Source organism: Saccopteryx bilineata, chromosome 6, assembly GCF_036850765.1.
Source record: "Saccopteryx bilineata isolate mSacBil1 chromosome 6, mSacBil1_pri_phased_curated, whole genome shotgun sequence".
Lineage (NCBI taxonomy): Eukaryota > Metazoa > Chordata > Mammalia > Chiroptera > Emballonuridae > Saccopteryx > Saccopteryx bilineata.
In genome coordinates, this window is record NC_089495.1 from 40,283,463 (window position 1) to 40,310,306 (window position 26,844).

Sequence of the window (26,844 nt, forward strand, 5' to 3'; positions counted from 1 at the left end):
TTGTCAATCTATCTAACATTTATTGTTTATTTAAATTTTAGTTTAACTGGGGTTCTTATATAATATCTGGCACCCCTACCTATTACCCAGGCCTCAACCCAGCCACCCATAATTTAAAAAAAATCAAATCAAAACAAAACTTTACTGAGTCTCCAGGGCTGCCATGTTTGAGAGACATTGATTCTGAAGAATGCTTGTATAGTGTGTGTGTGTGTGTGTGTGTTTGTGTGTGTGTTAAATGGCACAGATTTATGAATGTTAGCAGAGCAAAGGAGGTCATTCTCTACAAAATACTTATTAATAATTTGAATTCTTATAAATTATTTTCAGAACAACAATGTAATTATAGGGCATCATAATTTACCAGGCCTTGTGTTAGGTGCTGGCATCACAATCTAAAATAGGAGACGGGTATATATTACTAAGAGGACATCTAGATAAGGCATTATGGTAGATGGTGGGAATAACAAATTCTTTATACCCCAAAATATCTTTTCTATACCAATAATAAAGAGCTGAAATGGGAAAACGATGCCTTTAAAAATGTATTTCTTAGGTACATTATAGCATGGCATGTAGCAATTAACCATTCTTAGGGAACATGCACCATAAGACTTTTTACTAAGAGGATACAAGCAGTATTGTGAAGCTACTGAACCCATGAAAGGAAAAAAATGACTAAAGCACAGAACCTTCTGTGAGATGAAAGTTTCAATCAATTTCCATAAATTGGGGCACTGAACTAGGTAGGTATTGTGGAAAATACATGCCCTATTATTGGAATGTGTAGGCTTATTTGGAATAATGATCAAAGCACAATAAAGAATTAGAAGACAGCAAATAAAAGTATCTGTTTAACTGAATTGTGGGAAGATAATTATGGCATTGATGTTGCTCTGGACAATGAGGTTGACTGGGCATAGAAATGGATTAGCTTGTATCTATACCTCCTCTAAATATACCTTTCATTGGGAGAAAACCAGTAAATTAAAAAAAAAATAGCCCATGTAATGGATCCTTTTAAAAAATATCTCCCTGATAATTCTATAAAAATCAATCTTGAAATGGTGTAGGTCACCTCTAATGGAAAAGGTATGGCTATAACTTTCTTGTTTCACCACCTTGTTAAATAATCATTGCTTCACTAAATGCAATGTATAAATATACTTCCATTTCTTTGCATTTCAGAGACCTAACAGACATTCCCTAAAAAAAAAAAAAAAAGAAAGAAAGAAAAAAAGAAAGTAATAAAGAAAGAAAGCAGACATAATTTTGATAAATGCCACATTTGGTATTCTAGTTCTTGAATGGGACTCTGATTTTTTAGGGCTATATGATGAGCAGAGCTAGAAAAATGTCACATTACCCCTACTTCTAACCATCTGTCAGTTGTTGAGACTGCTCCAATCATTCTTATCAAAGTATTTTTTTCTTGAGTTCCTCACTAAGTGTACTGATAATTATCAGGTCACTCTGTATGATTCAGCTTCCTGTAAATTTCATTGTTCTGAATATATTAGAAGGTCCTTTATAATATAAATTAGTCCATTTTTGACAGCTGTGGAGAAAGTAGCTGATATCCTGTGCAGAAATTTGTTGAAATGTTGTTGTCATAAATGAAGATATATTTTTAAGAATATTAATTGAATATTTGAAAATATGTTGTCATAGTATTTTTTTAACTATGGATTTTTTAAATAAAACTATAGATTTTCTCTTGATGGAGGCCTGAATTAGCCATATCTATTAAGACAATTGTTATGGATAAAGAATAATAATTACTTTTATTCTAAAGTTGAACTCTGCTAAACAGAATCTTTATTTTAGAAATATTTACTTATTAAATTGCTACAAAATTAGTTTTAAAGTTTAATAAGGTATAACAATGGTGTAGTTTTAGTAGAAGACTGAAGTGATTATATTGAGAAAACAGTATAAAATGAGTCAGCTCTAGTTGTAAATTACTCTTTGTTAAAAATAGCTTCTACCCTAAACATAAATCATCAATACAGTATCTATTTTGATTTGATTTTTTTTTTTTTACAGAGACAAGAGAGAGTCAGAGAGAGGGATAGACAGGGACAGACAGACAGGAATGGAGAGAGATGAGAAGCATCAATCATTAGTTTTTCGTTGCAACACCTTAGTTGTTCATTGATTGCTTTCTCATATGTGCCTTGACCATGGGGCTACAGCAGACTGAGTAACCCCTTGCTCGAGCCAAGAAGCTTGGGTCCAAGCTGGTGAGCTTTGCTCAAACCAAATGAGCCCACGCTCAAACTGGCGAGCTCAGGATCTCGAACCTGGGTCCTCTGCATCCCAGTCCGACTCTCTATCCACTGCGCCACCACCTGGTCAGGCTGATTTGATATTTTTATTGCTGATTTCTACTCCATAAATGTATCCTCCACCTTTATAAATCACAAACAGTGCTTTTAGTTAAAGCATTTCAAATAAAAAAATAAATATCAAATAATGCCCCTTTTTAATCAATATAGGAATACTAATTTCTATATTGTTGTATAATTATCATATTGCTAAAAATTTCAGAGTATTACTCAGTGCTTTTGGGGCAGTAAGAGAATATTTTAAACTGTAAAAAAGGCAAGACTAGGATTATTATCTTACACTAAATGATCAAAAAATAAAGTCCAAATGGCTACCCTAAAATGGCAATATTTAGGCACATAATAAAACCAAATTAAGCTGGTTAGATAATGACAACAATGATTTTGACCCACTTATGCATCTCATATAGGGTTTCCATGAATGTTGTATCTTGGACACAAAATTTAGAGCTCAACTATAAAACTACATTATTCATTCATAGTTTAGTTTATTCATCAAATATTTGTTGGCCATTTCTTATGTGCATATGGGACTTTTTCCTTAATAGAGCTTTGAGTCTATTGGGAAAGAGAGAGTTTGAAAAATCCTGATAATGAAATGAAACTCAAGGTTTGCCAGGGACAGTTCCAGTTTATACACATATTCTTGTCAAAATTATTAGTAATGCCCCATTTTACTATAAAACATGTCCTGGTTTAGTCAGTATACTATATGGTCACCCTTGTATTTAGCAACATAAACTATAAGATTATAGGATAATTTTCCCCATAAAACACCACTCTAGAGACTAGAGATATATTCTTGTTTAGTGAGTATAAAGTTAATTCCTGAATAACTTTATGTCTCCTGTTAACTCATTGGACTCTCAATGTGAAGATGATGAGAAACTCGACACTGAGTTAACATAGCACATGAGGCCTGAATTAGCCATATCTATTAAGACGATTAGTATGGACTAAAAGTTTGTGTCCCCCCTACCCCAAATTCATGTTAAAGTCTTAATCCCCAATGTGACTGCATTTGGAAATAGACTCCTTATAAGGAGGTAATTAGGTTAAATAAGACCACAAAGGCAGGGACCTAATTCAGTAGGACTAGTGTCCTTTTTAGAAGAGACACTTGAGTGTACTCTCTCTGTCTCTGTCTCCCTCATTCTTGCTCCCAGTGTCTCAGCATGCATGCACCAAGCAAAGGTTATGGGAAGTGAGAAGGTGGCCATCTGCAACCCAAGGGAAGAGCGCTCACCAGACATCAACGCTAATGGCACCTTAATCTTGGACTTCAAGTATCCAGAACTGTGAAAAAAAACCTGTCTGTTGTTTTAGCCTCTGAGTGTATGGCATTTTGCTACTGCAGCCTAAACAGACAGATATGACTCAGACTGTTATGCGGAAGAGTTCAGCTCAATCAGAATGTCTGGAATCTCTTTAGCTAAGACTGAACCAAGTAAGAAAATGAAAAGGATGATTCAGGGGCCATAATTTAACTTATGCATATGAAATTTTGTACATTTAACTCAGAAAGGCAAGATAATCAGATTTGGGATTTGAATTCCTTTGGAATCGAGTATCTCTGGACTTTAATTTATAATATGCATTAATCTTTGAACTATCATTTCTCACTGGGAACTTAATAATGGAAGAAGATTTATAGTCAAAATTGGAGAATATCTAGGCTACTGAGATTTTATTTCAATTGTTCTTTTGTTTTACTTTAGCATTTTCATTTATTCTGGTTGCAGTATACCTAACAGACTCCGTTAGACAATATGTCAGAACAGGATTTGGAACAGGAAATAGAATGCATTCACAAACTTGAATACAGAAGAGCCTTGAGAGCAATTAAAGTAACTCATTGTTGACACATTTCAGAATCTTTGGGTGCAAAATCTATATTGCTTATCAGTGATCAGAAGGAATACACTGAGAAGCAGTGTGAAGTGCTCATGAGTATGAGAGAATGATCTGAAAGGCCACATATACCCTTCAGGGATATAATCGCATCCCTAATTATGTATAGGCTTATTGGATGAATCCAAAACACCAGAACATAAAACACCACAGTTAGTGAAGCAGAGTTTCTCTTCTTTTCGATGTTTCCTTAGAGATGGAGGTAGGGTGTCTCTCTGAGACACTCTAATCCTTTACACTTCATCAGGGAAGATAAAATGACTGACTAGTCTCACTGGTAATTTTGGTGAGAAAAATCCCAGAGCATTCTCAACTGCTTGTGAACAAACTGCTTGCAAAGAAACTTTTTTCCTCTGGTTCTCTAAGCTTCCAGTCTCACCTGAACAGGCTCCTTCACGGGAAAGTCTAGAACAGAATTAGGGGTAAGTCTGCCTAACTCCAGGGTTCTATTAGCAGGCACTTCTGTCTCTTGTGTCAAGTGATGCCCTTCAACCCAGATGTTATGTGCAAGAGATGCGATATTTTGCTCTCTCCTTTGCCTTATTCTTTTGTCTTTCATTTTAGTAAAAAACTGGATAAGTAATAAAAGATTATTGATTTTCTTTCCTGAAAGACCCCAATGGTGACCTGAGGTTCTTAGTAGACATCTCTTCTAAATCATTAAGATCATTCAATATAATGAATGAAAAAAACTATCACATATTTATAGTCATATTAATAACATTATTGTTTTACAAAAAAGTAGTAAGTGACTTATAAGTAATAAAAAAAAAGCAACATAGCCTGACCTGTGGTGGCGCAGTGGATAAAGCGTCGACCTGGAAATGCTGAGGTCGCCGTTTCGAAACCCTGGGCTTGCCTGGTCAAGGCACATGTGGGAGTTGATGCTTCCAGCTCCTACCCCCTTCTCTCTCTCTGTCTCTTTCTCCTCTCTCTCCCTCTCTGTCTCTCTCTCCTCTCTAAAAATGAATAAATAAAATAAAATAAATTTTAAAAAAGCAACATAAAGGTAATTATTTTAAATGAATTAGGTCTTGAAAGAAAGGTCATTTTGTGATTATGTTTTACCTGACATAAGTTTTAATTAAAAACATTAAGATACATGATGGAGGGAAGTGGGGAAGCCCAGATAAAATCAAGTGATAAATAAGATTCAGGATTCTGGGATTGAAATTTTTAATTTATTCTCAAAATTATATTAAAGTAAAATGCAACTGATATAATATTGAATTTATGCCGAAAATAGCTTCTTGCCTATTTTCCTGGAATAGCAATAATCACTCTGATTTCATTTGTTTCATAGTGAATGCTTACTCAAGTGGAATTTTATATTCATTTTAAATAATTTAGATGGGCCCAGTTTGGAGTATTGTTATGAAGGTTGTTAGAAAGTTAATAAAATATTTTTGTTTTCATTTGTTGCATTATTTTAAATAAAAACGTACAGTTCTGCATTTTTAAGGATCAATCACCTTCCTTCCTCTTTGAGCTAATTTTTCAGTAATGACTGATTCATCCACTCTCCATCACCCAGCGGCACCTCACCACTGAATTTGTGAGAGGACTGGTGGGCACAGGAGTAACTTGTAGTCCATGCAATTCCACAAAATTAACTGCATTGTTTTTCCAAAAACAGAGCAAAGATAATCCAGAATGAAGGACCTACCACTGAATTTTGGAAATATCCAGGGACTTCTTTTCCCCACTGATGCCCCGGAACTGTCCTGGCAATCCTGTCTCACTGCCTTTGGGTGTTAGTGATAATTAGGCATAAAGAGACAGCACATCATAGTGAAAAGAGTAAAAAAGAGCACAAGCTTTGGAGTTATGACAATATCAGTGCAAATATTGCATCGTAGAGAGGTTTAAACATCCTCAGGGATGAGGTATTAGACTTTGGGCCAGTACCTAACTGCTTGGGAACTCAGATTTCACAACTGTAACACAGGAATGCTACTAATAATACTCATGGGAGTTATGAAGATTAAATGAGATAATGCTTATGCAGAGTTCAGAACCCAGTGCCTCATCAGTACTGATACATGTTATTTAAGGCAAATTTAAATCAAAGCTTTAGCATTTATTAATTATATAATAACTAATATCTTTATAATAAGAGTAATTCCCTACAAAGGTTATTATGAATAATTAAATAATAAATATAAAGTACAGATTTAGAGTTTCACTGCAGTGGCTATATAATGAGACTCAATGATAATGCCCATGACCCTACTGCTGGTGACAGTGACTTTCCAAGTCATGATGTTTTTTTATTCAATAAATGCTTGTATAAAATAAGAGTGAATAAACAAATCATGAAGAAATAAATGGTGAAATGATGAAAATGAATAGATGGATGCTATTATGAGAGATCATGTTAGCTCATTAGAGAAAAAATAAGGATCTAAACCTGGTTATGAAAGTACAAAGCAAACATCAAAGTTACCTTTTTTTTAATGTTTCATTATTTTATTGACTTTAGAGGGAGAGGAAGAGAGAGAGAGAGAGAGAGAGAGAGAGAGAGAGAGAGATGGGAAGATAGATGTGTTCCTGTATGTGCCCTGACCGGGGATCGAACAGGCAACCACTGTGCTTTCAGATTATGCTAACCAACTGAGTTATCTGGCCAGGGCCAAAGTCACCTTTCACTATTTTTTATTTTTTTTCATTAAGTGAGAAGCAGGGAGGCAGAGAGACATACTTCCACATGCAGTCCGCTGACCGAGATCCACTATGGCAAGCCCTCTACCGGGAGATGCTCAGTGCATCTGGGATGTTGCTCCATTGCTTGGCAACAGAGCTGTTTTAGCACCTGATGTGAGGCCATGGAGCCATCCTCAGTTCCCAGGGGCAAATTACTCCAATGGAGCTATAGATGCAGGAGAAGAAGAGAGAGAGAGATAGAAAGAGAGAATGGAGAGAGGGAAGGGTGAAGAAGCAGATGGGCACTTCTCCTGTGTGCCCTGAATCAAACCCAGGATATCCACACCAGGCAGATGCTTTAACATCAAGTCACCAGTCAGGGCCTATTTTTTTTTCTATAAAATGGGTTTTACTGACTTTATCAGAAAGAAGATGGAATGAGACTAGATAAGAGGTCAACTGCCCTTGGATTAAGACTGCCACCTCTGTTTATGTCAATCAAGTTTCTTAGAACACTGGCTCACCCATTTATTAATATACCATCTATGGCAGCTTTCTGTCACAAGGCAGAGTTGAGTAGTTGCATTGAGATCAATGGCCTGCAAACCTAGAAAAATTACTGTTTGGCCCTTTATAAAAAAAAGTTTGCAGATCCCTAGAGTAGATTAGGGGAGGATTTATGATTCATAATCTACTGATCAGAATAAGAAATTCCCTATAAAGATATATATATATACCTCATTATATTTAAGTTGAAATGGCTTCTGGAATCTATTACTTATACCTCTCTCTCTTATTTTATATTCCATTAATAAGTGAGTCTTTTTTTTTCCTACCAAATGTCATTAAAACCTTAGATAATCAGCCAATCTTGTAGAAGGATTTTAACAGAAAGTAAGATTTGGCAAAGTTACCCTGAAGAAAATTTACCCTTTGCAATTAAAGGCTTAAGAGTATTTAGTAGCTCCTGAGCTTAATAATTCACATTTCTATTAAAGTAGTACTGGTAGTAACTGGCATCACTTGCATGTAACAAGGAAAACTTTGAGAAGATTCCAACCCCTATCTGTAACTGATGGTTCTGCTTCATTGGGCAGCGGCTGCCCATTAGTTTAATCCAATAAGCTGAAGTGTGTCTTCTTTCATCCCTCTCCCCACACCCAATTTAATCATAGCTGTGTTCTTTCACAGCTTGACCTTTCAGCAACAACTGTGCCATTTAAACAAGCTAATGATTCAGACTATTTCTAACAGGGATCTCATCCAGTAACAATCTCAAAACACAGATCATGCTCCCTCACCATGCCAAGCATAATAGCAATCCTTATGGTGCTTTTACTGGACAAGTCCTTCTGTCTTTTCCAAATAAGGTTACCTCATTAAAGGGTCAGCCTCTCCCTGTAGTGATGTTGTCCTACTCTTTCTTGCCAACTGTAAACAAGCCTGTGGATGGATGATGGGCATGACCCCTAGATGCTTGCCACCCAGAAGAGAACACAAATTTATAGGGTTAGCACTCTGAGAAGAGTAGAGATACTTTTTTTAAAAAATATTTAAAAAAATTTTTTTATTTATTTACTTTTTTAGATTTTATTTATTCATTTTTATTAGAGAGAGAGAGGAGAGAGAGAGAGAGAGGGAGAGAGAGAGAGAGAACAGGGGGAAGAGCAGGAAGCATCAACTCCCATATGTGCCTTGACCAGGCAAGCCCAGGGTTTTGAACCGGCGACCTCAGTATTCCAGGTCGATGCTTTATCCACTGTGCCACCACAAGTCAAGCCAGAGTAGAGATACTTAAGACTAAAATCTGGCACAGGTTGTCATAGAAAAAGCTCTGTTAATTATAATGTCACCAGAATATGGACTACTAAAGGAAGCTTTGGGAAAGGATGGTATGGTACCACACAAGGTACAGGCATGGTACCATAACTTTAAGAAATTATCAAAATCATTTCTTTAACATTCACTCATGATTCTTTCCCACAATTCTATAATTTAGAAAAATGATGATATTATATTATTCAACACATCAAACTCATACACACAGACCAGGGAGATATGAAAATAATAACAGTACACATATATAAGCATGGCTGTTCAAAACTTTTTATAATTCCCAACTACTTGCATGTTATCTTCTTAAGAGTATATGGTAGCTGGACTCAAAATTGGCCACTATGAATTGCTTCCTTTGCATGGAAAGTATCTGGGCTGGTCTGCAACTGTTTTGACCAATAAAGCACAGGGCCAGTGATACTGTACCACTCCCGGCTCCAGATTTGAAGAGGACTACTGGTTTCCATTCTTGCACTTGGAACTTTGAACCATGAGGTAAAAAGTCCAGGGTAGCCTGACCAGGGGGTGGCACAGTGGATAGAGTGTTGAACTGGGACACAGAGGACCTAGCTTCAAAACCCCAAGTTCCCCAGCTGAGAGTGAATTCATCAGCTTGAACCCAAAGGTCACTGGTTTGAAACCCAAGGTCCCTGGCTTGAGCCCAAGGTCGCTGGCTTGAGCAAGGAGTCATTCACTCTACTGTAGCCCCCCAGTCAAGGCACATATGAGAAAGCAATCAATGAACAAGCAATCAATAAACAACTAAGATGCCACAGTGAGGAATTAATTTTTCTCATCTCTCTCTCTTCCTGTCTGTCTGTCCCTATCTGTCCCTCTCTCTGACTCTCTCTCTGTCTCTGTAAAAAAAAGAAATAAGAAAATGAAAAAGAAGTCCAAGCTATTCTACTGGGGAGAGAGGCCATATGAAAGAACACTGAGGCATGAGACACATGGGTAAAGAAGCCATCTTGTATATCCAGCCCAGCTGAGCTTTCAGCTAACACTAACCTCTTCTGCAATGTGGTTTCAACTGTTAGAAAGAACCCAGGCAGGAATTACCAACTAAATTCAGTTAATCTTAAGAACTGAGATAAAACATAAATTGCAATTATATGCCAATAAATTTTGGGGTGGTTAGACACACAGCAACAGATAAGTGAGCCAGAAATGTACATATTCCCACTGTTACATGTTTTGTAGTACTTTGTATAAGTATGACAGTCTTCCACCTGTTGATGCTGGTCTTGGCCAGGTGATTGCCTTTAACCAATTAGATATACGGAGTATCATATGCTACAATTCAGCAGCACTGGAATCAGGGCTCCACTTTTATGATCTCATTTAACATTAATTACCTCCTAATTACCTAGTCACATTAGGGATTAGAGCTTCAACATATGGATTGGGAGACACAGATTCAATCCATAGCAATGGGTAATTTTATTAGGCATCATGATTTTTACATAATAATTCAGTTTTGTTACTTCTTTTCTTCATCATATATCCAAACTTGTGAAGTTTCTTGTCATGAGAAACAGGAGCTTACATTTTTATCAGCCCACTAAGAAGCAACTGACAGTATTATAAAAAATTCAACAAGCATACTTCTACATTTAATCAAAATAAGATCCTCTCAACAACCATGATTCTCTGGTTTCAATTAAGAAGACTCAGAATGATGAACAGTTATAAAATCCCAGATACCAGAGAGTAAATTTGTAATATTGTCACGTCCACCTACAGATTCCACTGGAATGTCTAGTAACCACATTTATTATCATGTTAGATTTCAGAAACAATACATGCTGTTTATGTAAGCAGGTATTTCCTTCTAAACTGGACATCTTTTTTCTATTTGTCCAGTTTTTTTTTTATTATTATTTGGTAAACACATTCCTTTCCATATACTAAATGAAGTCATTTGTTTTGACAGGATTTTATTCTCTAACCGTTAAGACAAGGTGCTATGAATAGAAAAATATTTTACATACAAATAATACATCCTATTGTCTAAGACTTTGGCAACCAGAAATTTCTATTAAATTGTACCTCTAGGCTTTATATATATAAAATGATGATTGAGTGCCTGGGGCAATTTCAAAGTTCTGATGAGTTTTCTGAATGAATATTAAATTATTATTATGAATAAATATTGTTATTATTCTTAATGTGACAGTAGAGGGGTCCTTAGGTTATGACAGTCTCGACATACAATATTGTGTTTATGATGCTCACTTCCATAAAAACTCAAAAAAATGGAAACATGAGTGTTTTGGCTGTTATGGATGCCTTGTAATGCTACAGGCAGATTTTGGAAGAGAAGAAGTCATCAACCTTCCAGACTAGCCTGGAACACTTCTTTAAGAAGGTATAGAGGCCTGCAACAGATCCTGTTCTCTCTACATCAGCTGCTTCTCAAGATAAAACACTTGCAGTACAGGTAGAGTCATCTCCTGTGTCTCCTGCGTGTTCCTTAGGCAATCCTGATTCACCTGACCCGGTATCTCCAGCACCTTCTGCAGGTTCTCCTGCCTCTCCAGCTGCCTCCTCCCAATAGGTCACTCTCTCCCACCTTGCAATGCCCCTTCCAGTGTGCAAGCCAACCACAAGAATAAAGGTAAGGAATTTTTTTTACACATTTTTTTGTCATTTTTTCTGTTACTACATTATATAGTGCAGTATATTTATAAACTTTACCTTTTTCTGTGGCTTAGTTGTGTTATTATTTTCTAGATTATAATTTCAAAGCTGTGTTAGCATAGGTAAGTGACTTAGACTAGGTTGTGTTTTGACTTACACCAAAATTCGGGTTACGTCACTGTCATAGAAACGGAACTGTGTCATAACCCGAGGACCCCTGTATGTGCATTGTGTTTTACTCAAGTTCTAATAGAAACTGAAAATCTCTCTATGGACTGGCATAATTTGTATGATAATATTCTAGGCTGGAATCCTTTACTTAAGAGAAATGATGACAAATTTTCATTGAAATAAATTAATAATTCAGTTTCTACAGATATGCCATTGCAAATAAAGGTGATAAGTAGAGATCACATTTCCTTTTAAATAATGGCTGGTTAGCCTGACCAGGTGGAAGCACAGTAGATGGAGTTTCAATCTAGAATGCTGAGGATCCAGGTTTGAAACTGTGAGGTCACTGGCTTGAGCACAGGGTCACTGGCTTGAGTGTAGAGTCACTGGCTTGAGCATGGGATCTTACACATGACCCCATGGTCACTGGTTTGAGCCCAAAAATCACTGGCTTGAAGCTCAGGATAACTGGCTTGAGCAAGGGGTCACTGGCTCCACTGGAGCTCCCCAGTCAAGGCACATATGAAAAAGTAATCAATAAACAACGAAAGTGCCACAACTATGAGTTGATGCTTCTCAACTCTTTCCCTTCATGTCTGTATATCCCTGTTGGTCCCTCTCTCTGTCTCTGTCTCTGTCTCTCTCTCTCTTTTGCTAAAACAAATAAAACATAAAAAAATAAATAACAGGCTGGTTAAAGAAATATAACGATTTACCATAAAGTATCATTTGCTATCATTTATTTATCACTACTCTTTTATTTTTATCATTTTATTTACTTCTTTTTTAATTTTTATTTATTTATTTTTTGAATTTATTGGGATGATCTTGGTTCATAAAACCATACAAGTTTAAAGTGTACAATTTTATAAAAAAAATCATCTGCACACTACATCATGTGCTCCTCACTTCAAGCCAAGTCTCTTTCAGTTCCTATTTTCCCCACCCTTTGGCCACCTCTACCTACCCCCACCACCCTTTCCCCTTGGCTATCACCACACTGTTGTCTGTGTCTACATGTTATATATATATATGGTTTTTGACTAATCCTTTCACTTTCTTTCATCCAGTTCCCCTACCCTCGCCCCTCTGACAGCTGTCAGTCTATTCCATGTGTCCATGCCTCTGTTTCTATTTCGTTTGTCAGTTTATTTTGTTCATTAGATTCCACAGATACATGAGATCAAATGGTATTTGTCTTTCCTTCACTGGCTCATTTCACTTACCATTACTTTTTTCAACAAAGTATGGCTATGGTCTCTGTTATGCATCAACATTACTTCAAATTGAATAGCCATTGATCTCCAATGTCAAGTTCATTCTGAAAACATTGATTAAACATCTATAATGCACAGGAATTGTGATGAATAAGAAACGATCTCTGCCTGGAAGTCTTAGTATAGAAAGAAATGCGTACATATAAAAAATTTAATTTAATTTATTTTATTAAGGTGACCCGAGTTAATATAATTGCACAGGTTTCAGGAGCCGAATTCGACAACACATCTCCATACACCACATTGTATGTTCACCTTCCCCAAGTCAAGTCTTTATCTATCACCATATATGCCCCCATACGCTCCTTCACCTTCACCTTCTCCCTTCCCACCTATCAGCACACTTTGGTCTGTGTCCATGAATTTTTTTTGTCCTTTTTTTTTTAAAGATACTCATTGTATATGTTATTTTCATAGAGATATGTCTTGGTATATATATATATATATATATATATATATATATATGTCAAACTAGATTTAAAAAAAATAAAGGTAAAATAATTTTCTAATTCTTATGATAGGTAATATTGCACACATAAACACACACATACACAGCTATGTTCTCCACCCTTGTCTGGGGAATAGGACAATTCAAGTAACTGCTTGTTAGAAGAGTAGTCAAGAAGATTTATGCAACTACCAAAGATTGTATCAGAGAAATACTGAGGGGCTCTTTAATGCAAAGCTCCTTTTATTTCTGTGATTCTAGGACACTCTGACAAAATTTAAAAAGAAAAGAGAAAATGTATTAGATATACGTTTTAAAAATTATTCACAGAATGAAATTAACCCTATTTCATATCCAATATAAAAATCCATCAACAGTGTTTCTCAATCTCAATTTGGGAATCTAACAAATTTGCAGATTTCAACTCAATAATTCAATAAATGATTGAGATTTTTCATTCTCAACAAGTTCAAGGAACTCACATATTTTCAACCCTTGGTTAGGAAAAAAACAAAATGAAACAAAGGCACCTGCCCAAGTGACTAGGTACTCTAGGCCAGTGACCCTCAAAGGGTTGTCCTCATAACAGTAATGTCAGCATCAGCATTAGAAATGCTGATTTCACTGGCCTCACTTAGACCTACTGAGTGGGAAACTCTGGAGGTGCTACCCTGGACTCTACTCTAACAAGCCTACAGTGATTCTAATGGACAATAATGTCAGGAAACAGCTGTTCTCAGCAATGCCTGGGAAGGGAGTTGCTACTGCTGGCCAAACTGCAATTTATCAAGGCCTGTGGCCCTCTGATACCATATGCTATAAGCAGGTAATTCCACCTTACCCCTCACCATGAGACAAACCAGAGGGTCCTTGGATCACACTCCATAATAACTGCTATGTAGAAGACCTGGGGTAAATTTGAGAAGCTATCATTTTAAACTTGTACAGGGGCAGGTTTTAAACTCATTAATCCACAGAAAACATGTTCTACAACAAGTGGGAGAGATGACTTTTAATGCCTAAACTATTATATGTGGGAAATATATTGCAATTCTTTGCTATACCTAGGAGACAGTGTGTCTATTAACTTGTTTATAAGCATCTTTTAAGATTTCAACAACAGATATCCTGTCATTCTGAAATTCATATTTTGTAGGTTAAACATATTGACTCCTCAAATAATTTATTGTTACATGTGGTCAATTTTATTTTCCCTTCTGAAGATATTTTACTAGTTTTTGTCTTTTTTTTATTGAGTTTATTGGGGTGTCACTTGAACATTCAAGAAAACTCATTTGATTTTTACTTGCTTCTTTGTGAAACTTACAAATACACACAATGAAGAAATGCTACTTCTTTCCTCTGGAAAAACAAGTGTTAAAAATTAAACATACAGTTTTAGTCATAAATGTTATGCCCTGTGTTCTGAACTAAATATTTCCTACTTATTGATTTAGATTTACAGCTTCTTCACACTGGAGACTCAAATTGAATTCTGGTCAACAAAAGTCTTAAGATCTTATTTTTAAAATAAATGGTTGTCAAAAATATTTTTACATACTATTCTGTACAGTTAATTTTTAACCATAAATGCTAGATTTTATTCTTATAATATCAATGTTACTATTTATATCAAATTATTTTAAAATTTCATGTTTTTATATAGAATTAATGAATAATTCCTGGTTTTCATTTTGTCCACCTCCCCTTTAATTTTTTGATTCTTTAAAAACAAGATATCCTCATTATTTTCATCAGTGATTGTGTTACAATAAAACTTTATTTACAAAAACAGGAGATGAGATAAATTTAGCCCGGGGATGGTTTTTGAATCGTTAATCTAAAAAATACTTTGTTCATAGATATAAAAAGAAAATAATCACATGTATGTTCTTCCTTTAAATAACATTTATGTAAACATTATATGTGTAATTTCATAAATCTTTAAATCCAAGGAAATCCACATATTGAAGAGAACATGAAAATCATTTCCAAGGTATCCAAGTGTAGAAACTTTTTATATTAGTTTTGTCAGTGTATTTGATTGTTTCTCAGAGTATTTTGTTTGCTCATGCTAGAAGAAAATACACAATAAAAGCAAAATTATAATACAGAAAAAAATCAGAAGTTCCTTGTGCAATATTGTTAGTGTGCAATAGTGAATGGTGAACATAATGTTTTAAGAACAAAATTTACCTCGACAAGCAATCTGAGAAGGAAAGGCGAACAGGGTATCCGTATCGGATGATCTTCACCATCTCCAGGACCCCAACATACTGTAGCTGAGCAGACACATAAAAATTATCAAAGGTATCTGGCAGCTTTGAGTTATTGGGCTTGATGCAATGAATAAAGTGTGGAGTGCATCTCTGAAGTTTTCCAATAATATCTGCGAGAGATTTCTAAGGAGAGAAGAAAAATCAAACTGATTCTCCAAAGAAGATACTAAAAATATAAAGCAGTTTTTAAATAAAAATCTTTATCTTCAATCATGACTTTTAAAATTATTCATTCACTCACTCACTGTGTGTGTGTATGTGTGTGTTTACTTTTTCTGAAGGTATTCATTCAAGTGGTCAAAAGTGGGGGAGAATTCTATGTAAACCCTCTGCAGCTAATACAATCAAAATTTAAGTTTTAAAATCAGAAGACACTACTAACCCTGAGTTGCGATGCAATGGTTACTGGACCTCCTCGTTCCAGTCTTTGAAGAAACGTAGAAGTTCCTTTCTTTTTCAATAACTGTAAAGAAAACCAAAAGAAATGCTGAGTGAATCTAGAATACCAAATTCCACTTAGAAAAAAATAATTAACCTTCTCATCCACATAAATTCCCTTACAAAAAGATATATATTTAAAACTGACTATAAAAATCAGTACCAAAAGATTCTCTGTAATACTCCCATAAAGTTGGGGAAATGGGCAACTTCATGTAAAATAAGAACCATTATTGCCAACCTTTCAAGTACATGGCTGTCACCATACTGTACCCACTTTCATTTGAAAATAAAATAGATCCAGACTAGCTTGGTGGCACAGTCAACTCACCCTGGTATTTTTACTGGTTATATCTCTAACTGTCCACATTTATCATGAAATGTATTTGACTTTAGGGCAAAAGAATACTATTTTATTTAAATCACAAAGATTCGATGTTTTCACAATCACTGGTCTGTTCCCTTAAGATTGACTATGATTAGTTTCTTTCCTATCTTTCTCTTACCCTTCCTTTCCTTTTTCTTTTTTTAGAACAATGAAAAGAGGTTAGTAAATTACCTGGCTTGATAAATGAAAATAGACTGTTTTCTTTAATAAGTAACTATATACACTTCTTAAAAATCATGTGTAGCAAAGATTAAATGATAATGGAGATAAAAGAAATCAGTTAAAATGAAGCCAGTGGAAGTGAAGAAATAAAGGGCAGAAAGTAATTAATTCAATTCCACCATCAGTTAAAAGAAATCTCAGCCACTGATATATACCTTTACTTTTTACACAATCACACTGACATAGGCCAAAACATCTAGTGATCCAAAATTATTTTTTTTAAGATTTTATTTATTGATTTTACAGAAAGAGGAGAGACAGGTATGGAAGGTGAGAAGTATCAACTCATGGTTGCTTCACTTTAGTTGTTCATTGATTGTCGTATGTGCCTTGACCAGGTAGCCCAGGGATTTGAACCTGTTGCCTCAGCAATTCCATGTCAAAGCTCTATCCACTGTGCCACCACAGGTCAGGCAATCCAAAATTCTTTATCTTAAAATAGAAAGGTCTTTACAGAAGAAAAAAATTCTGATAAAACACTCTTGTCAATTTGGTACTATTGCTACCATAGCAATAGCTCTTTTCCTTCCATTAAGATGAACTGTCAAACAGAAATGATTATAACTGACAAGGGATTGTAAAATGAAGAGACTGGTCCAGGATCAACCTTTTCCTACAAACACAAAGCCAAGTGTAATGTTCAGTTAAAGAGTGGGTAGACTTCTAACCTATGGTCATAAGGGTGGATGAGCATGGATGAGGGCAGTTTAAAGAGAAATGAGAAATGGAACACTTAAGGAGTAATCATAATAAATAAATCTCTATCCCTGGAAATTAAATACTCCATTTCCCTTTCTGGGTGGAGGAATTACTGTGAATTATCTTTCTTCTGCAGTCCTTTAGAAAAAAAGACTTATGGCATCTATGCCTGATAATGTTTAATAATTAAGGTTAAAGATTTCAATTTAGAGGTATGTAGTAATTTCTTTGTCTTGATTTCCAGGATGATTGAGAAAGGAAGGGCCAGGAGGTTCAGAGAAACCATCAGGGAGAGAGATCTTCCGTATAAAGGAAAACGCTTTGTCTTTTTTATGGAAAAGATGCCATTTTGCATTCAGTGAGATTTAATTTTTGTGATCATACAAGGCTGCAGCAGCTATGGATCCCTAAGCCTAGAGCCTATGAATAAATACAGACACACACAGACACACACACACACAAACACTGACTTATTTCTAATATGTTATACACATTTCTGCCACTCTTCTAAAATAGAGCCAATTTTAATTATGCTCTCATTTGAATTGGTAAGCTAAAATGCATTCTAGCAAGCTACAACTGAGTACCTAAAAAAGACTGTCCTGGATGCCTTCCCAAGCACACTTCTCACCTCTTGATAGGGGCACACAAAACAAACTGGGCCACACTGAATCTTAAACTTAAAACATTTCAGTTTGAAATAAAGATTTCACTGAATTTTTAGTTCTATTTTACAAACAGAGCAGCGGTTTTTCAAACTTTTTCATCTCATGGCACATATAAACTAACTACTAAAATTCTGTGGCAAATCAAAAACTATTTTTTTGCCAATATGACAAAAAAAAACACCCATGTATAATTTTGATTCATTCACACTGAATGGCTAATGTTGTGTTGGCTGTTGTCTCTTTTTTATTTGACAATCTAAGGGAAAAGAGGTCAGTGCTACTAGTCACATGTTGCATAGTTTAAAAAAGTCTTTCAGCACACAGTTTGAAATTCGCCGACTTAGAACAATTAGGTTGTAAGTACAACCACATTTCTGTCGGAGAAATACACATTACAAATATAGTAAAACAAAAAATAAGTTAAACATCTACAAAATGCCCAGTGAAAATATTCTAGCACCTGAAAAATACACTATCTCTGTAAGAAGCTACAATTTATTGTTTAGTGACCTAAAACCTCTGAAGTGATTAATGTCAACTGAAGAAGGTCGCTAAGTTAATTTCCTCTAAGCCTACTACCCCATAAATTACTTCCCATTCATCACAAAGACAGTCATAGGGATGAAACATAAATAGGATGTTGCATGGACAACCAATACAATTGTTAATAAAAATGTATTTGCTATTGAATTTTCATTCTGTAGCACTTTCCTATACCATTCTTTCCTTCTGATGGTTATTCTTCAAGTAGCATCTTTTCCTTTTAGTTTTTTAAAATTAAATATCAATTTCTTTCCATTAGTATTCATAATTGTGCTTTAAAAAAAAAAGAAGTAGATGTTCTAAACAAATTTAAAAACAACCAAACAAGAATCACAAAAACTCCTACCTTACTAAGTTCTAGATAATTCCTGTTTTCTCCGATAATTGAAGAAGCTGTCATTTTCTTACTGAGCAGGGTAGACTTATGTCCTCTGAATTTAAAAGGATAGGAAGATAGAAGCGATCCTGTTTGTGACAGTTTCGACTGGAACAAATGATTGATCACGACATTTTCACTAGCTAGGAAATAAATAAATGAATATTGTTTAAGTGGCATTAAAATTGTTATTTACATTAAATTTACTCCTTATCCAAGTCCTTTGACCACTAAAACATTCAGAGTAGAAGATGTACTTGAGAGTCCATCTTTCCCTTTGCCTATATTTTATTCTCCCCACTAGTAATTATACCATTTGATGAATTTTGACCATCCTTGCCCTTGGCCAGAAGTCCTGATCCCATGTTTCCCAATCCTCTACCTGAGCAATTGACCCTTCACTCTCTGTCACTTACTGCTCTCCTAGCTGTCTGGACAGACTCCTACCTGGCCAATCCCAGAGTTCTAATGCATTTGACCAAGTCAGGAGACAGAGATTCTGTCAGCAACTCCTCATTCCAGAAAAATAACTACCCAAGAACATGGTTCCCAAGAACCTAACCTGCCTCAGAGCTGCATGTAAATACCTATAAGGCTATTCTGTAGCTACCAATTTGTACTTCTTAAACCCTTTACTTTTTCCACCCAGTCCCCCAAGCCCCCTCCCCTCTGGCTACCATTAATTTGTTCTCTGAGTCTATGAGTCTGTTTCAATCGTGTTTGTTAATTTATTTTATTTTTTATATTCACATATAAATAGAAAAAATAACATTATAATAACTATGTGTGGTACCAGATGGGTACTGGAGATATTGGGGAGAATACTTTGTAAAGTATATGATTATTGAACATTGTGCTGTACACCTGAAACTAATACAAAACACTATTGAATGTAAACTGTAATTGAAAATAAAAATTTAAAAAATACCTATGCGAGACCCTGTCCCGTTTGGTTATATCAGTTGTTAGTTAAAAGAAGTGCCTTTTTTTTCCTGATCCTGTCAAGCTTCAAAGGTAAAAAGCAAGCTGATACATATTAGATGTTATGTTATACAAATTCTAATAATTTTTGGTCCGTATTTCTTTCTTGATACCTCAGAAAGAAAGTGGAGCAATGATGAAAGGGCTTTTGGTTATAAATTTAAACAGCATCGTGAAAACTGTATATGGTGTTTAGGGATCTAAAAGAAATTTTTCTTGTATTACCTATATCTCTATGTAGACAGTTTTTTGTTTTTTTTTGTTTTTTTTTGGTATTTTCCTGAAGTTGGAAACAGGGAGGCAGTCAGACAAACTCCCACATGCACCCGACCGGGATCCACCTGGCATGCCCACCAGGGGGCAATGCTCTGCCCCTCTGGGGCATCGCTCTGCCACAATCAGAGCCATTCTAGCTCCTGAGAATGAGGCCACAGAGCCATCCCCAGCGCCCGGGCAAACTTTGCTCCAATGGAGCCTTGGCTGTGGGAGGGGAAGAAAGAGACAGAGAGGAAGGAGAGGAAGAGGAGTGGAGAAGCAGATGGGCGCTTCTCCTGTGTGCCCTAGCCGGGAATCGAACCCGGGACTCCTGCATGCCAGGCCGACGCTCTACCACTGAGTCAACCAGCCAGGACAAGGTTTTTAAGTTTTAGTTTCCTTTTCTTTAAAATGACCAATATCATTCCAACTTTGAGGATTACTACAAGATTAAAATGTGAAATAATGTGAATAAATCATTTAGGATCATGCTCAGCCCCTCAGACAGCAATGCTTAGTAGCAGAGCACTTTATCTTTTCTGCTCCCAGATTATTTTGCTTGTCCAGGCTACCATGTTTTTTATCATTGCGCTCAATGCAAAGTCACTATGTGATTGAACAAACAAGAAACTAGACAGAAGTGTCAGAGAAGGAAGACACAATTATGGAATGCAAGAAGGCAAAAAAGGAGCCCTGTGGTGTTGGATTAAAATTGGACATAGAAGCATAAATTCATGACTTTTCATATACAGTTACATATCTATATATTTTCTGTAAGTATATCTTAAGTATTATAGTTCTGAAAAGTCCAAAAAGCTGTGACACCACAGTAGCAATAAACTTGCCAAGCTCCCCAAAATTTGTGTTTAATAATACTATTCTCCTCTAAAATAAATCAAAGCTTCTTGAACACATGATAGATCTAATGCAAAGGAGATAATCCTGAATATCTTGGAAGGTCTAAATGCAAGGAAGTGCTAAAAATGATAATGAGAACCTGTCAAAAGGACACAGAAGCTAGTTTAAATGGTTTTCACTGGCCACATCTTGGGCAATTTTGCCATCAACATAATGATAGTAATGGATTATGATTCACTGAGTAAAATAAGGGGGTCAAGAAGAAACTAGACTTTTGGTGGTCAGTAAATAGTAGAGAATGCAAATACCAAATTATAATGCTTGAAATTTATATGGTGTTTTCAACCAATATTAATTCAATATATTTTAAAAAGAGACAGGTAATAAAAAAACAAAAAGAATTTGAGTTCATACTGATAATTAATTAATTAGAAAGAGAAGTCCTTAAAGTCAAATTCATGGTGACAGAAAAATGGAGTTAGAACAATAACCTTGCAACCATAAAGAAATCATTAATTTAAGTAAGAATTATTCATCAATGCAACATTAACAGGTGAAAGTTTGGGGAGGACAAGAATACTTACATAATCTCAAAGTACTTCCTTACAAATTACTTATCAAAGGAGAAACAACAAGTTTCAATTAAAAAAAAAACCCTGAAGGATGCCACCTTAAAAAGTGACCAAGGTTAATTGATAAAATTTTATAGGGACTTGCGATTAGACATTATTATCACTGCATCAATGTTACATATTATGATAATTTACTGATGTTATATAAGATAAGGTTCTTGATCTTAAGACATACCAAAGTAGTTAGGCATAAAGATGCATGTGAGTTATTTTCAAATGGTTCAAAAATATATGTACAAACACACACAGGGAAGGAGGGAAAGAAGGAAGGAGGAAAAGAAAGAAGGAAGCTTAGGCGGAAGAAGAAAGAGAAGAATGGTAGGAAGAGAAAAAGAGTAAAAGAAAAGAAATGAAAAAATAAATCTGGGATAAGAGTATATAGGAGTCTTCGTACTAATTTTGTAACTCTTTATGTTCAAAATTATCACAAAATAAAGGTAAAAATAAATATATAATACCACAATCCATTTAACCCTTTGAGTAGTATAAGACTTTCAAGTATGTTCTCATGCCTCCTGACCATCCAGAGTACAATCGAGTTATTTTAAAAGTGTAAGGCAACATTAAAAAAAGGCAAATGCATGTTCTTCTTGTTTCCATAAATTGGTTATCAAACAAACATGATTTTAAGTTAATAAAACTGTAACTGGAGTGGAATTAAGTTCAGTTAATTTTTTTGGAAAAAAAATTCACTTTGGGTATCAGTGAGCATAAAAAAAACTCACTACTCAAAGAGTTAAAAATTATTTATGTTTATAGCAAGTCTACGTATGGATGAGACCATACATAAATAGTATAACATGTTATTCTTAAATTGGGAGAAAATCCTTCAGTAGTTTATAAACACAAGAAATAAGTATGGGCCAAAAAATGTAACTGAACAGTTTCTGTCTTTCTTTGAATCACATGGTCAGGCTGCATGAAGATATAGTACATTATTGTCATCCTACTTACACAAGAAGATGTCTTCATGCAACGGGACCCTAACGTTAGAGCCCTACCACAAGCTGAGCAAATGGGAAGTGACAGCAGATTCCTCAGGACATGACATGAGAAAGTCTGCCATCTGTCTGCCTCTCAGAACCTGTAAGACAAGCTCTGGTGAAAAGACAGTGCTGGCCTTCTTTCCTATCACGTCGGGTCTCTGACTGCGGGCCCTTTTCTTCATGTCACTACGTATAGTACACACTGAAACAGAAAGCGACCCTCCCTAACATGGCATTAGGTGTTTTTCTGTCAGAAAAATGGGATATGCTAAATTAAATGTCCATGAATTATATGCAGACAGGCAGAGATGCTCAGAGACAAAAGACTGAGTAATTAACAGCATTATGGGCAGTAAATCTCAAGTTTTCCTATTCTTATAACCGGACATAATAACCTGGATTTAGACTGTTACTGAGTCTAAATTTTGCCTCTTACTAAGTCAAATAGAATGCATTTCTAATCTCAGGTACAGATGAGAGCATGTGCTGCATGTCTGCAAGAGCCACACCTCCATGCTACCAGCCGGCACTTGGTCAGGCGTCTCATAGACACAGCTATATTTGCATGGATCCTACAACAGACTCTACAAGCTTCTTTAACTGGGAGCTTTTTGATTATATGAGGACTGAATTAGACACTGTATGCAAATTACTTAGGCAAGATACTTGGTAATAGAAATAACTTTTTAAAAAAATCACACTTTTTAATAACTATTTAAAGCATCAAAACATTCCACAGATTCATAAAATACCATAGCAGCCATGCATCTTTTGTTCATATTAGAATGAATGTGCAATAATGACTCATGGGACAAATCTGGTCCATGTCTTGTTTTGGTAAATAAAGTTTTATTGGAACACAGCTATGTCCATTTGTGTTGTCTAGGGCTGCTTTCTTTTCATAACAGTAGAGTTCAGTAGTTGCAACAGAGACTTTATGACTTGCAAAGCCTAAAATTCTCTGGCCCTTTGTCCTGCATAAACATATAAGGGCATACTGTAAATTCTATCTTCTTTCCCAATGCACCTACAGCCTAAAGTGTTTAGAATAAAATAAGATTCACTAGTTTTTCTCTTGGAACATGTAAGCAAGTTTACACAAAAGAATAACTTAAAAAATACAGGGACTCTATTAAAATAAAAAGAATTGCCATATCACCAGCCATCATATATTCTCATTCTAAATATATACTCTATTACCATAAAATACAAAAATAAAGAAAAAGTCATTGCACCAACTAAAATCATGCTGTATATTAGATATTTATACAATGTATGAGTTAAATCAGTGATTTTCAACCTTTTTTGAGCCGCGGCACATTTTTTACATTTACAAAATCCTGGGGCACACCACCTACCAAAATGACACAGTACATATTATACATACAGTTAATAATATAGTTTCTAAATGTATTTATACTCACACCTGACCATGTCTCGTGGCACACTGGTTGAAAAACACTGAGTTAAATGAAGGTATGTTATAAATAAAAGATCAAATAATTGAAAACTACAAGACATTTTCAATGATAATCAATAGTCTTAAGTATTTCAATTTTTTCCTGCTATGCAATATTATTCCAGGTGCACATTTTTATCATTAGCCTTTAAAAGAACTCACAAAGCTCTAAGTTCTAAGAGGCAAGCAGAGTAATTCCCTGTCAAAAGCAATATATTGCACCTGTGCTCTTTGGTTTAAGGTAAATGTGTTCCTCAAACCAGAAGTGATATAGATGTCTCACTCCCAGCTCAAATGCATACACCCAGTTCATGAAAGGCTATTATATGCTTCTTTCCCCAGGAAAGATAAATGACTTGATCTCATTTAGAGCAACTTAAAGCACAAAAGATGATACATTTTAATTCATTGAAAAGGTTATTAAGAAAATGTGAATCACTGCAGAACTGCTATTAAGAAGATAATTACTAGAGGAGATAGAATTATATATATTGACATATATGTAATTATACTTTATATAAATGTAGTATACAGTTTTATGCATGGAATTATAGATATACATAAAGATCACAAAGTAGATGGAACCTATAAATTTTTACTGATAAATACATATATGTATGCATACATATATATAAAGTCATACGCTCATTCTACTTTGTGAGCATTAGTACTTTATATGAAGTACGTAAGAATAAACTACCCTTTAGGTGTGTTTTAGAGTCATCTTAAGTAATGGAATTCACCCTGCTGTGGCCTAAATAACTTTGGAAGCCATGTTCATCTTCATTAGTCTTCACAGAAAAGCTTTTTTATATTCATAACACTAGAGTGTTAAAGGTGCTTTATATTTCTATCTGCTAAAAGCTTAGTTAAATTATGGTTTCTACTAGACTCCAAATTAAATTGTAACCAGTGTATAGTGTAAAAAGATTCATTCTTTATTATGCTGGGCATTAGAATGTAAAAGAATTTCAATTATCCTTTAGCTGGTGGCATATTTTATAGGACAATATTCAGAGAAATGAGAAATGTATGGTATTTTAACAATAGGAAGGAACACTTACTTTTCATTACAAATAGAAGATTCTGTGAAAGGGAGTCTTTATTTTTTTCAATTGCTCCAACAATTTCATACATTACCTATGATAAAAGAAAATAGTGTAATTACTAATGATGAAACATGACCACATTAATTTCCTTTAAAGAACAACTTGACTCAGGGGAAGTTTTAAATTATTCATAAAAGAAATGTCTTCAGGTCTGAGAGTTCACATTACAGGGAGGTTCAAAGTGCTCACCCGTGTTCTGTCATTCTGCACATTAAACACAGGATGCTTTTCCTATTCTAATTTGCAAAGCCCTCCTCTGATCATGATTTTAAGAGAAAATGGTGGTGACTTACTTTTGTGTAGTCCCCTTTGTTCTTAAGGACTCTAACCTGTGCAGGAAACTCACTAACTCAAGTGACACCTTGAAAAGGAAATGTGATTTCAGTTTGAAAATTTCAACTCACTCTTTATTAAAAGGGTTCCTTTTGGATTATTTAAACCATTAATCTGAAGTCTTTAAAATCTAGATAATGCATAAAACAATAAATTCTGGATTATTCAAGAACAGTTTACTTAGGAACACACTTAAATGACTTCATTGTCTGTTTTTATTGGTAATCTGGGCTGGCCTGGGAGACTTGGTCTTTGAGGATAGACATGGTTTTATTGCCTCTCCCAATCTCAGCTAAGTCAGATTGACCATGAGGCTTATAAGCTTCAACAGCTGCTTCGCTTCTTGTGGAAACACGTTGAGGCATGGCACCACAGTCATGTGTCACAGGTTGTCCTTTGCCCTGGGTGGGTCAGGACTAAACCGCAGGGGGTAGCTGTCCAATGAACGGCATCTCTGCACGCTGCATCACCCATGGGAAGAATAAGGGGTCAGATCAACAATGGTAATAATTATCCCACTCCTTTGGGGATTTTAACTAGACAGCTTTGAGAGGGCTATCATTGGCAGCAAGAGTGGATTAAACAGAAAAAGAATCCATGAGAAAGAGGCTATGTAAAAAAAGAAGAAAAAAAAAGAAAAAAAAAGGCCAAATAACACCTAATGAACCTTGCTTCCTAAATAGCTTTCAAGTTCTAGTGCCTGACCATGCATTCCTTACCATAGGGCCTGACTGAGTTTGTACTGTTTGTTGTTGTCACAAAAGCCTAAATGCCAGAGAAATCTCAAAATGTCCTGAAGTTTCTCAGACTTTGTCAGTATGAATTTGGATCAGAAAAATGGTTGAACTGAGACAATGACAAAAAACTAATCAACTTTTTGATACTCTTAAATCATGACCTAATTACCAGTTTGCTCTTGTGTCAGAACATGGCTTACCAATAATAAAATGTCAACCATATATTATGTTACCTATTATACCTTGTTGAGTAGAGTAGTGGTTCTCAACCAGAGTTGATAGTGACTCCAGGGGACACTTGCCATGTCTGGAGACACCTGTGTTTGTCACAACTGAGGGAGTAAATTGGTAGGAATGTTACTGTGGATGAAAAAGGGGCCACATGCTGGACCTGACAAGCTCAGGGGAGGCCTACATGGTAGCCTTACACCTCAAAGACCTAACGTAACCATACAGGAGGGTCTGAAATGAAAACTTTCTAACTAAAAGCAGTTCATAGTGGGTAGTCATGTCCTAGAGAGGTATTTTTCTCTAACAAAAAGGTCAATGCTTACCTTAACCGAAACTGTCTGTTATCTCTTGCATCTATGATAATGTACTCAATAAC

At 35.4% G+C, this 26,844-nt stretch overlaps 1 protein-coding gene across 2 annotated transcripts in view; it reads right to left on the bottom strand.

The window, feature by feature from the left end:
• The window catches only part of MYO16 (myosin XVI), a 596,349-nt gene that overhangs the window by 140,131 nt on the left and 429,374 nt on the right, over positions 1 to 26,844 (bottom strand). For both annotated transcript variants that reach the window (XM_066236132.1, XM_066236131.1), the window contains exons 24-27: positions 25,123 to 25,198; positions 18,858 to 19,030; positions 15,936 to 16,016; positions 15,471 to 15,676 (exon numbers count right to left, since the gene is read on the bottom strand). In XM_066236132.1, coding sequence (XP_066092229.1) covers positions 15,471 to 15,676; positions 15,936 to 16,016; positions 18,858 to 19,030; positions 25,123 to 25,198 — 536 coding nt within the window. The remainder of the gene's footprint in view (positions 1 to 15,470; positions 15,677 to 15,935; positions 16,017 to 18,857; positions 19,031 to 25,122; positions 25,199 to 26,844) is intronic.